Source organism: Anguilla anguilla, chromosome 11 (genome assembly GCF_013347855.1).
Source record: "Anguilla anguilla isolate fAngAng1 chromosome 11, fAngAng1.pri, whole genome shotgun sequence".
NCBI classification, from domain to species: domain Eukaryota; kingdom Metazoa; phylum Chordata; class Actinopteri; order Anguilliformes; family Anguillidae; genus Anguilla; species Anguilla anguilla.
This window is the reverse complement of record NC_049211.1, coordinates 13,726,590-13,739,015: the sequence shown is the minus strand read 5'-3', so window position 1 is coordinate 13,739,015 and position 12,426 is coordinate 13,726,590. Positions and strand designations below refer to the sequence as shown.

Here is a 12,426-nt window from a genome sequence, read left to right as displayed (position 1 = left end):
CACAAAGCTAAAGGGAAACCCAATTCAATTGATCTGACATTTCACCTGCTCCGAGAATACCTTCAGATGGCTAAAGAAGAGAAGATGGCTCAAAAAGCTTTCAACAATAAAAAACTTATGCAAGCCATTGGAAAATGATCAGCATTTGTATCGGTTTATAAAACATGAGCCAAATCCGGTTAGCAGGCATATGATGTGAATATTTGTTGATCTACAGTAGTGTAGCGAATTGTATGAATTGTAATATTTCAAACAACATACTGTATAACTAAGGAAAGGAAATTGAATAAATATACCAATGCAAGTACAATATGGACGGCATAGAATGTTTTTTTGTTGGTATAATTCCGTTTTGACAGTATGAAATGAAATGAATAAAAATTGACTCAAATTATAGAGTGATACATTTTTGCCAGCATTATTATAGCCTATATCAGTTTTGAACAAATGTTGAGAATAAATAACATCAATAAATCAACCAAATGACTTTCTACTTCTATATGTGCTGGATCAACTGTCTTAATAACTGCATGTCATTCTCCATGAACTTGTTGATAACATACTTTTGGGTACTTTTTTAAACTTTATTTAAATGGGAATTTACACACAGAATCACCAGTTGAGTTAGAACTGAATTATATATATATTATATTATGTTACAAAATGTTTTTTTGTCAATTCAGTAAAACAGTTTCTGAAGTCATCCAAATAAAAATGCAGGAAAAGCTTAACAGCTAAAGAAAACATTTGAATATTGCATGCTTTCCACTCATAGTAAGACTTCATAAATCACAGTCATACATGATCCATTAAATGTCAACACATGTATGTAAAAAGTCTACAATCACAGGTGTGAAATAACAGGCAAAAAATAAAAAAAGGATCTCATTAAGACATGCAAATCAATCAACAAATTTTTGCATTAGCATAACATTAGCATAGCCACAGGAAGACTGTCCTTCTTGGAGAGAAAACAATATTTGTTAGTTTAATGATACTAAGTTCCCCTAAAAAATATCACTGGCATCAGAAGCAGCAGCAGCCACAGCAGAAGACTACAATAGATTGCAACGGACAGACGTTCTGGAGAAGAAAGATAACGCTAATTTCCTTTTTGTTAGCTTTTATTCCATGAATGACCAGTTGTTTAATAGTATGTAACTACATAGCTCTTTGTTGAATAATCTTTCACAAAACAACGTATTTTCTTCCCTAATTACTTGCATACAGCCTGTCAGATTCTTTGACAGTGGACCTTTTCAAGAACCTCTTCATGCCATCTTAACCAGAGTTCCATGCTCTCGTAAAAAAAAGCTCAGCTTGCCAGCACTGTGCTGGCATCTATGCCTGCCCATAGAGATGGACTGAGGACAAGCAAGGAATGCACCGCCCCCTTTATTTCTTCTTTTTGGAGAGAGCATTCAGCCAGGAGAAGGAGAAGATAAGACGGGTGGGCTGACTGACGGGGGCTGGTTTGGGTTTGTTTTCTGCCTGTACGGGACTGCCAGATTCTCTCTAGGAAAAAAAAAGAAAATGCAGATAAGGAGATAACTCCAGAAAACTCACAAACACCAGCTTCGCAACTGGGTGCCATACATAAACCAGTACTGTTGTAATGATACACAGCAGGTATAAGCAATGCAATCCACCATCATGCATCATATTATGACTACATATAGTTTATTGTGCGACTAGATTGATAACAGAGTGCAGCACTGCATGGTCATGTTTAATATTGTCATGGACAATATAGGATATATATGGATATTGCTGCTTCTAAATATACATTTCCTGTGGAAAAGATGGTAAAACCGTGAAGTCATTACTCACATTGAGGACACCTCTACTATGGAGCAGGGAGGATACATTAAACAAACAAACACCAAAAAAAAAAAAAGTTGCAAATGAGCAAATAGATCCAAATGTTCTCAAAGAGCAAAATCCTTGCGTAAATTTGATTCAAAATCCTTCTCACCTCTAAGAAAAATACTGAAAAAGGAAACTCAGCCTTTGGTCACAGCCCACAAACTACCATCTGGCTATATCTGTCTATGAACGGGGAGAAAATGCAATCTGCAGGAAACTTTGTTGTAGACCTAGATATATACGGGCAGTATCCACTGGTTCACTAAAGTTGGACAAAGGGTGGGACTGGACTCAAGGTACACCGCAGACATGCACTACCACTATCCATCTTGCTACCTGCCTTTTTTCTTTTACATGTCCAGCCACAAGGGGGGCGTGGGGCTGGGGTCAAAGGGCGTGTCAATGCTCTGCTCCATCACTCTCCCATCCTGGGTTCCCACTGCAGGGACCAGACCCTAAAAGAGGAGGGAGGGAACAGACATTGACAAAGCTGAACTTTATGAGCTACTTTGAAATTTCTCCCCTCCCTTTCTCTGTGTCCCCCAGCTTCACCTCTTTCCCTGTCTCTCTTGTTTGTCCAGCCACACCACAATCCATTCCACAATCTCTTGTGTGAAGGCCAGGCTATGACCCAATGGCATTCTTCTCCTTATAATTTCTTAATCTTTCATTCTGTTTCAGTCCCTCTCTCCTATCCTCCCTTACCTCCCGTTGCCCTGCTTTGCTGTCTATTTCTGAGTTGAATCTTTTTTCTTAACTTTTCTCTTTTTTTCTATGCTGTCCAGCTGAGACTCCCTGAATGGCTGACCCAAGTCTCCAGTTTGTCTTGAGGTGGAAGATACATGACTGGACCACAGTGCCCATGATATCATTCTACAGTTATTATTAACAAGGTATAGTGGAGAAAGCTCAAAATGGTGCCTCAATCCACAAATGGTTCTCTTGCACCACACACAGAAGTAAATTCAGCTGAAAAAGGCAGCAGAAATCTGGACCAAGTTTATGTTAAGCTCAAGTTAAAACTCATCAATTAAAAAACCTAAGTTTAAATAGTTTAAACATGATTACATTAGAACACATATACATATGTTTTAAAAATGTGTGCAAAATTTAATCACAGAGTGTAATGCTTTTGACATGGCTGCTCAGCAGACTATTTTCTTGTCACCCAGCACAATGAGTATTTAGAGTTATACTTGCATTTGAAGTGCACTTAACCCTCCTGTTATGTTGCGGGTCAAATTGACCCTTTTTAAAGTTTGAAAATCTAGGAAAAATACTTAAAATTATTTTTTCAGTATGAAACTTCTTCTACTGGCCTTAATTAGTGTAATCAACATTTTAAATGAAAATGGTTCATTTCATGTATTTGCAAACCCCCCCTGTATGGACATTGACCCGGGAACATTTTTGCTGTACCTAAAAAATGAACAGAACAGGAGGGTTAAGCAGTGACACTCTGCCACAGTTTAACGATATATTGTGCATTTCAGTGAGAAAGGAAATAGAATGGCATGTATTCTGTTTAAATTATTTTTGTAGTAACTGCTCATTTCACAATAGCTACTGGTTTATTCATATTTTGGAGTATTTTATACTATTTAACAAGTTAATTTTCATTCATTCTAACGTGAAAATATTCTCATACTATAGACAAACATTTGTATCATAAGAGGACATTACTGAATGCCCTGACTTGAAGTGGGCTATTAAAATGAACTAGAGTGGTGATGTCTATGTGCCTAAGGGGTTGAAATCAAGATCCAGTATTAATCAGCGTGAAAATGAATACCACCAAATTAATCTAAAGCTGCCGACACTAAGTTATTCATTTATTTTAATCTGGGACTTTGAACCACAGTGAGAGACATTATCTCAAATGGAGGACCCTTGGAACAGTGGTGAATATCCCAGGACTGGCTGATCTGCCAAAACTAATCCAGGAAGTCATAAAAGATCCCAGAAGAACATCCGAAGAACTGCAGGCCTCTCTAGTGCTAAGGTCAGTGTTCATTATTACACAGTAAGAAAGGGACTGGGCAAAAATGGGATTCATGGGAGAGTAGCAAGGTAAAAAACCATAGCTAACCAAGAAAAAAATTGTCGCTTGTCTCACATTTGCAAAAAAGCACCTGGATGATCCCAAAGCCCTTTAGGACAATGTTCTATGGACAGATGAGTCAAAAGTGGAATTGGTGTTGGTGGGCCTTGCTGCCTTGAGACCTGGATGACTTGCCATTATTGAAGGAACCATGAATTCTGCTCTTGTACCAGAACATTCTTAAGGAGAATGTCCAGTCATCTGTCTATGAGCTGAAGCTGAAGCATAATTGAATTATGCAGCAAGACAATGACCCCAAAAAAAAGCAATTCCACATCTTAATGGCTGAAAAGAAACAAATTAATGTTTTGGAGTGGCTTTGTCCTGACCAATGGAGATGCTGTGGCAGGACCAGAAACGAGCAGGCTCGAAAACCTACAAATTTGTCTGAATTAAAGCAGTTCTGCAAGGAAGAGTGGGCTAAATTTCCTCCACAGGGATGTTAAAGACTGATATCAAACTATAGGTAGTATTTGGTTGCAGTTATTGCTGCTACAGTTGGTGTGACCAGTTATTAAGTTTAAAGGGGAAATATCCTTTTTACATGGGTGATATGGGTATTTGATAACATTTTTCAGTATATACATGAAATAATAATAAATTTTAAAAAAGTGATTTGTGTTTACTCAGGTCCCCTGATCCAATATTACATTTTGTCTAAAGATCTGAAACAATTCAGTGTGACAAGTATGCATTAATCGAGGAAATCAAGAAAGGGGCAAACACTTTTTCATGGCACTGTATGGGCTGTGGTGTGAAAAATGACTGGCAACAACACACATTCTGGAAGAGAACCACAGATGTCTACACTCCCATGAAACGACTGTAGATTGCCAAATTAACCCCTTATTGAGATTAGTGTGGGGTTATCTCAAGTCTCAAGTACTACTTATTATTTACCATGCAGCAGAAAAATATGTGTGTGCATGTGCATTTTTAAAATTGAAGTGTGCCATCCCACCCACCTGACCCACTTCCTCCCACAATACCTTGGTTGAGTTATGGTCCATCAGGCCCGCCTTGCTATGTACAAGTGATGCACTGAATATGACCCCAGACCCGCTGAAGGATGATCACCAAAGCCACGATGTAAAAGATGAGGCTGACAGCCTATGGAGAGATGGAGGCAATGGAAAAACATAGCAGGCAGAAGCTGACAGCAGCACAACAGGAGAGGGAAGGACCTTCCATAAGTGCCTGAACAGGACTGAATCCATGTCTCTTGGTTGTTAAATTATTTACACCGCAGAAATGATAGATCTGTTCCCAATTGGATTATTTGACATTTTTTTAATGCTTCATTTCAGAATTGTGAAAATTGGAACATAATTTTCTTTTAGAGAACATGGCACACTTATAGACACCTTAAAGAGGTCCTTCCTTTTACTGCAACAGAGATTGCAGAGAGGGTGACTGAGACAAGGCAATGATGGCCATGATGCAGGAGTGACTTGATGGTGACACTGGATAGGGGAGCGAGGTTGAGCCGTATCTTGGCCAGGATAGACTGACCTGCGGGGGTGTTGCAGTCATACTGCCCCTGTTGACAGAGCTCTCCCCCTGCCCAGAGCTCTCTTCCGCTGCCAGGGACACAAACTCCCCACTTATTAACTGTCCACCTGGGTCCTCTGGGGCCACGGAAACAAAGTTGCTCCCCTTCCACAGGGGCTGGGGCTGGGAATCCCTGGCCTGCTGGGGTTCACTGTCTGAGCCCTCTACAGGCTCACAGGACATAGCCAGGCTAGGGCTAACAACCTGCCAGCTGTTGGATTTGTACCAGGTCGGGTAGAGCTTGGTGTCTTCACTGGCCTCAGCCAGCAGGCCCTGGATCTCCAAGTCCCCTGCATCATGCTCATCGTGCCACAGCTCCGGCTCGTCCTTGTGGAGAGATAATTCACAAGAGGACGGCAAAGAATCATATGACACAGGTAACACTGTGCTTGGGGTCTATTTCTCATTGGCCTCACAAATAAGAAAGAGAGCCCCACAATAAACCTTCCAGCACACCATTTTTCAAACATAAAAGCTGCAAGCGTTCTGAAAAACAAAAACAAAACATCATTAATTATTTAAATTAAAACATGAAAAATGTGATTTTATGATGTTTTATCTATGAAGCAAAAAGTGAGGAAAAAAACTGTTTGAATGGCAAAAAATATATATGTCAGGAAGCGTCATTGTATGGTGTTATGGTGTAGCGCAGGGTTCTAGCCTAAATTAGTGAGCAGGCAGGGTGCAAAGATGCCTCTGTACCTGCTGAATGTTTAACCCCTCAAGTTTGTCATTCTGAAGCTCTTTCTTTGGGTCCGCACATCCCTCTGCCTGTCCTCTAACATCCTCTGATTCCCCCGGGAGGATGCCGGCCACACAGCTGTCCCCCTTTGGCTCCACCGCTGGCTCCGTCTCGGGCTGCGTCTCCGGCTCATGTTCCTGTTCCGGCTCTGGGACTGGCTCTGCCTCCTGCTCTGCTTCCGGCTCTGGCTCTTCCTCCACTTCCTCCTCAGCTGGGGGAGGACAGCAGGGCATCACCGCCACTGCCTAATTGTTTGCCTGGCTTTGGCTGCTCCAGACATCAGTTACTGATCTGGGAACAGCTCTAATCCTGATTTCAAAATTATGTGAGGAATACAGTACAGTAAATTGATTCAGTGTCAGGGTTTCGAGCCAGATTCTGGCTCAAACAGTTTTACAGTGAATAAACGTTCAGTGCTTATTAAATAAGTCATAAAACTGGAATAGTAAATATAGAATTGGAATGAAGAGGTATGTACAACATAAAAAGAAAATGAGGTGTGTGTGTACAACATTCAAATTTGTATTTATCAGTTCTAAAGGGGCTCTAAATAAAATGAGCATGTCCATACACGCTCTCTAATAAGTACATTTATAATACAGGGCTAATGACATGTCACTGAGGAACATACCAACCATTAAAACCATCAAGTGTTTTAGATTAGCATGTGCCTGTTATATTCAATTTGATCTTCACCCACTTTTGACAAAGTCCAGCTGGTAGAGCACCCTCTCTTCTGCATTGAAATCTACTTTGTAATGGTCCATGTTCTCAAAGCCTGGCTCTAGGGTCTCCACTGTGGAAGAGCTGGCAGCCTCAGTCACCCTGTGGGAGGGAGGAGTGGCAATGACAGGATAGAGGGAGAGAGACTTAAACCAATATATATGTAAGTTATGTGCAGTGGGGATTTAGATCATTCTGGAAAGAAAGGCCACTTACTTCTCGATGAGTGTTCTTGCATTCTAAAGGAATGAAAAAATAGAAAAATAACAGTTACTGTAAACACACCTTTTTTTGCATTTGTGATATGGAATTCCCACTTACATTAATGCACAGATTTTTATTGCAGCACTCATATTTGTAGCAGGTTAGTAAACCTAACCTTAAAAAACATGGGCCTTTCTACTCTACAGTTTCACTAAGTTTCAGGTTTCCTTATCTTCCTTCACTGAGTTGAAGTGAAAAGAAGCATTGTTGATACCTCTAGCCAATCTAAATGAATTAAAAACGATTCAAAAGATTTATTGAGATAAAACTGCTTGGTTTCTCCCTGATAGCTGGACGATTCACCAAGAATGATTTCTGAGAGCTGCAGCCTTGAGGCCGGCTGGTTGGGTGGGTGAGGGCATTCCTATGAGAGTACCTGTAAAAATGCGGCCATTTCAGGCTCCTCCATGGTGTGCAAGGCTGTCCCCACCAGTTTGGAGTTGGCCTCCACGTGTTCCCCGTAGGCCCGCACCAAGGAGCGGGTGTGCCCCGTCTTCTCCTCCTGCTCGTAAGTAATGCGCTGCAGCATGATCTTCCTGCGTTCCTCCAGTATGCTGTACATGCGATCAAACTTCTCACACAGGATCTGCTTCTGGGTCTTGCAGTTGTCCTTGAGGTGCAACAGTATAGATATTTGTCAAAGAGAAAATACTTTTATATGTATATATGTGCAGGATTATGAGTACCCCTAGGGGGAGGGGGGCACTAAAAATGAGGTATTTTAGAGATTAATATATAAATGGCATTCTGTGGTGTTCTCTGTAATATATTGTAGGCAAACAGCTAGCACACTGATATGAAACTGCGCTCTAGAATTAAGGGTAGCTGCTTTAAAAATGTGCTTAAGTTTTTCTGTAAACACACCTCAATGTTTTTGCAGGTCTCCTCCAAGGCATTAATAAATTCTTGGATGTGGTCATTGACAGCAACCAGAGCATTAATCCCACCACTGAGTTCCACCTGTTGAAAGAATATGTTCATCATTTTGTGGGAACCAGGCCAGCACTTATTTTGACTAATGAGAAACTCTAACTGGTGGAATGCTAACTGGGAAAATGATGATACAAACTTGACTGTCCACTGACACAGAATCGGTGTCACCACGATTTGTATTACTATATTCTTATCCCTCGTGTAAGCACTTCACAAAATTCATATAATGACACACTGTAATTAGAATCTAACATTTCACTAACAAGACCACACAGCTCTAAAACTGAATTCAGTAAATCAGGCTGAGCTATCTAAGGATACTGTCATCTGCTTCCATGACAGCTTACCCAGCTTATGTAAAGTACACTCTAAAATACTGGCACCCTTGAACCTATAAAGTAAATGACACATGTAAGCTATGATAGGTTTATTTCCCATTTTAGTAGTTGGACACCCTCCCTTCGCTTCGCAAAGATAAATCAACTGAGTTGTCTTCTATAATGATTTATGAGATAGGTGAACATATTGAGGTGAGGGGATCTTATGTCTTGGTACTTGGTGGAGTTCACAATTCCATTTAACTTAACAAGAGCCCCAGGACCAGTGGATACAAACCACCCATGTGAGGTTAAACATTCACCACCATATTCCGCCATTGGTATGATGTCCTTTTCAATGTCCTTTCAGCATCTACTGTCGCCACCACTGGGTGTGCATGGCCAAAAAGCTCAGTTTTGTTCTCATCAGACCATACCACCTGGTTCTAATTGAAGCTAAGCATTGTTATGGTTATATACAGTAATAGTCTTATTTTAATCATGGGTGCCAATAATTTGTGAGGACACAGTACACTATATAGACCCTATTCTGATGCACTGACCCTGGATCAGCCTCAGGGCCTGGGTTGCAGAAGCAGTTTCTGAATTTATCTCTGGGGCCAGGAGGTACTCAGAACTACCCACCTTTTGCTGCTGGTACACATCATGCAGAGGTGCCACCTCACAGGTATTGTGTGCCCCAAACACCTTACAGAGGGAGCATGTGGGTACTTGGCAGGTCATGCAGTAGATGTTGACCTTCTCATCCTCATGCTCCTCACAGGTGGGCTGGCCTGTGGGCTTGGGTGGTGGCCTGGAGCTGAAGCCACAAAGCATTGTGGGTAGCAGTGAGTGGTCAATGTCAATTCCTTGGCTAGTTTTCATTCAACATTGCCCTTGTAGCTTAGTCATTTAGCCTGACTGGGCTCATTATCTTTCCAACAGTCTAGAGGGTATGAAGCACAGTCTCTGCATTAACTGTATACATCCTGTATTCTATGTGGTACATATAACAGGAAGCCTACCTGGCAGATTCTTGCTTGTAGATATCAATGATGTTCTCTACTAGGAGGTTTCGCTGTAGCCCGTAGACTCCATGGCGGTCCAGCACCACTTCATGTCGGCAGGAGGGGCACCGAAAGCGCCCCCCAGCGCCAACCATGTTACCCCGTGCCTGGAACAGAGATGGCTACATTTCTCACTCATCAAGCAGTTCTTTCCCATATGATTGAACTGGGTAATGTAAAGACAGGGAAAGCCTGTTACTTTGTGTTGGCTGCTCCTGCAACACAAATCAGACAGACAACTGCTGGATGGTAAACTCTGGTGCTACTTATTACCCAATCTCTGTTGTTCTAATCATGAATTTCGTCATGCCCTGGACAGAGTACCTTGAAGCTCAGGCTACTGACCCCCCACTGCCGAGGAGAGGCCTTCACTCCCAGAAGGGGTTTATAAATACATAAAAACGGGTGGGTTTCCGTAAACAAGTGTGGGCCCCACTGGTGTGGCTTACAGACAGACACTGACAGAAAAGCCACAGTTGCTCTTCCTTCTCTCAGGAGAGATATCACGCAGAAAAGGAGAGAGGGGGCCTGAAATAGTCTACGCTGAAATAAGAGTTCAGCTGCTCTGGTCAGACGGAGGTCTGGACCCTCACAGGCCTGAGTCACACAGGCAGGCAGGGATGCAGACATCTGTGGCAGAGACAGGATTGAGACCGGTTGTTTGTGTTTCAGAAGTGCATGTGCACACACAGAACTACTCAACAATACGGACTTATGTGCGGCACCCTTGGCCTCCTTGAAGCTCATATTCCTCTATCCTCTGCCACTCTTGTCTCTATTCCACAATGTTCAATCCCATCTAGCCCTTCCTCATCAGACATAATTCATAGCAGAGTAGGGAGATGGTACTTAAAGAGGAATCATGGTGAGGGTGTCAGCATTTTCTGAGGAAGACTGAGCTGAGCAGGTGGAAAATGAAATGGCTGGTATGAGATGGCTGTTCAATCTCTCAGTATGCTATACAGTTAAATTATATCGTTTACTATATATAGCAGACAATTTACGTCTCCCATATACAAACAGCAGCCCCGATAACTAGCGACCCTGGGCCAGATCTGTGCCGATTCTGGCCAGAGTGATGCCGGGCTGGACTTGGCACACATCTGCTTGCTCTCTGCGAAAATGAGACAGGAAATTTCAGCCAGGACTCTTGACAAAAACCTAGCTGGTCAAAATGTTGTTAGTACTGCAGTCAATAAAACAGCTCATGGGAGCATGAAAGTGTGAGTGGGATATTTCTCTTTCCATGGCTAATAATTACTTGCTCATGACCAATGCTGGCTTTTGGGAGTAATCTCCAGTTTCTGCTCTAGGGACTGTAAATGAAACCAGAAGAGCAGGGGCGGGTTGGAACTGTGGCACTCAAAACAAATACCATGATGATGGAAGTTGATGCAAAAAAAGAGTAGCAGTCATTAAAGCTCAATCTGCTGTAGGTAACCTATGATTTTCTCAAAAGCCTCAACACTGGAACATTGGCCCCATTCTCCATTGTCTTTGCCACATGGACACAAAAGGTTCTTCAATGGAACTCCACAGCAGATATTTGGCCATGCACATGTGCTTGAACTGTGTCCCAATATAGCCAATGTAATCCACACACCTGTTTGGGATTCTAGTGCGGCTGTGTGGAGAAAGGCAGCTCAAAGGGCAGTTAACAGGCCCCCCTTTACCCCTTGGGCTGGATAAAATCCCCTGGATCTATGACTCTTTAGCAGCAAGATGTGGCCTAGAGAGATATTCTTCCCATCCCCTTTTGCACTTATTTATATATTTATTTATTTATTTATTCAGAAAAGCCAGAAGGGATCACAGTGCAGAAATGTCCATGGGGAGGGAATCAAACCCCCGACATAGAATTTATTGGACGGTGTGAGAGTCAGCCGCCCTGCGGACTGCACCACACATCTCTCCTCCCTGTTAAGAGAAAAGCACGCCAGACCAAAGTCCCCAGAAGAAAAACTTCACCAATCATTTAATAATTGGGGATCATGTATTATTCAAGATATCATAAAATATTAACGGCTAATCTTACCAATCAGAGAATTTAAATGGTTCAAGATGTTGCTGACACACAGAGTTGAACAAGACCCTGACTGATGTAGATCTGCAGCTCTAGGGCCAAGGCCACCATAATTCAATTTCACAATGAAAATTCAAGTAGGCTACTAGATACACAAAACACAATAATCATATGACAAGAAATACTAACTCAAGTGTCCACTATGAAGGTAACAGCACTGACTGCGTCAAATGTTTAAGTTTAAATCCAAACCGACACAAACACAAAGGCATACAAACAAACAATGAAAGGAAGGACAGGTCAGCGAACGCCTCACCTGGAAGAGATCATTGGCACACTTGCGGCAGAGGTTGTGCTGGCAGGGCAGAATGACCACAGGCTTTGTGAACACCTCCAGACAAATGGGGCATATCAGCTGGCGCTCTAGTGTGCCCAGAGCCTGGTCCCGGTGAAAGGGGCCCAGCTCCAGAGGCAGGGACATGTCCAGCCGATAGTGGAGGAACCGCAGCCGACAACGGTGCTCTCTGGTGTGTGTGCGCGCGTGTGTGCGTGTGCACGCAAGTGACCAGTTCTGCGAGAGCAGCTCTGGAACCCCGTCAGGACCAGAGAAAAACGTTGTCAGCTCAGGTAGAGCTCCGGATCCCTCTTTGGGCACGCCCATTCGGTCCAGTGGGCCAAGCTTGCTGGAACAAGTGTGGGGGTAGTGTCAGGTTTCTGGCAGGCTCCCAGGGGCTGCCCCGGGCAGGCCATATTAAGAGACGGGTGGAATGCTGGTGCTCTTTCTCAGGTTACTTGCCCTCTTTATCATTCAGGGCTTTAGAGAGGGTGAGCACATCAGC

At 42.6% G+C, this 12,426-nt stretch overlaps 1 protein-coding gene across 6 annotated transcripts; it reads right to left on the bottom strand.

Moving 5' to 3' along the window:
* Nucleotides 1-360: 360 nt before the first annotated feature.
* On the bottom strand, nt 361-12,219 carry trim101 (tripartite motif containing 101). Of its 6 annotated transcripts, XM_035383103.1 has the most exons (12): nt 11,904-12,219; nt 9,523-9,686; nt 9,143-9,317; nt 8,112-8,207; nt 7,624-7,857; nt 7,200-7,222; nt 6,961-7,085; nt 6,221-6,471; nt 5,480-5,845; nt 2,207-2,321; nt 1,831-1,843; nt 1,391-1,515 (listed from the first exon to the last, which is right to left on the bottom strand). In XM_035383103.1, the coding sequence occupies exons 1-10, from the start codon at nt 12,066-12,068 to the stop codon at nt 2,217-2,219; spliced, it is 1,704 nt and encodes a 567-aa protein (XP_035238994.1). In that variant the 5' UTR covers nt 12,069-12,219; the 3' UTR covers nt 1,391-1,515; nt 1,831-1,843; nt 2,207-2,216. The 6 variants fall into 6 exon arrangements, 5 of the variants coding, with proteins under 5 accessions (XP_035238992.1, XP_035238996.1, XP_035238994.1 ...); XR_004761564.1 differs by lacking the exon at nt 1,831-1,843 and having other exon boundaries at nt 1,435-1,515; nt 5,745-5,845; XM_035383102.1 differs by lacking the exon at nt 1,831-1,843 and having other exon boundaries at nt 1,435-1,515.
* Between the last annotated feature and the right edge of the window lie 207 nt (nt 12,220-12,426).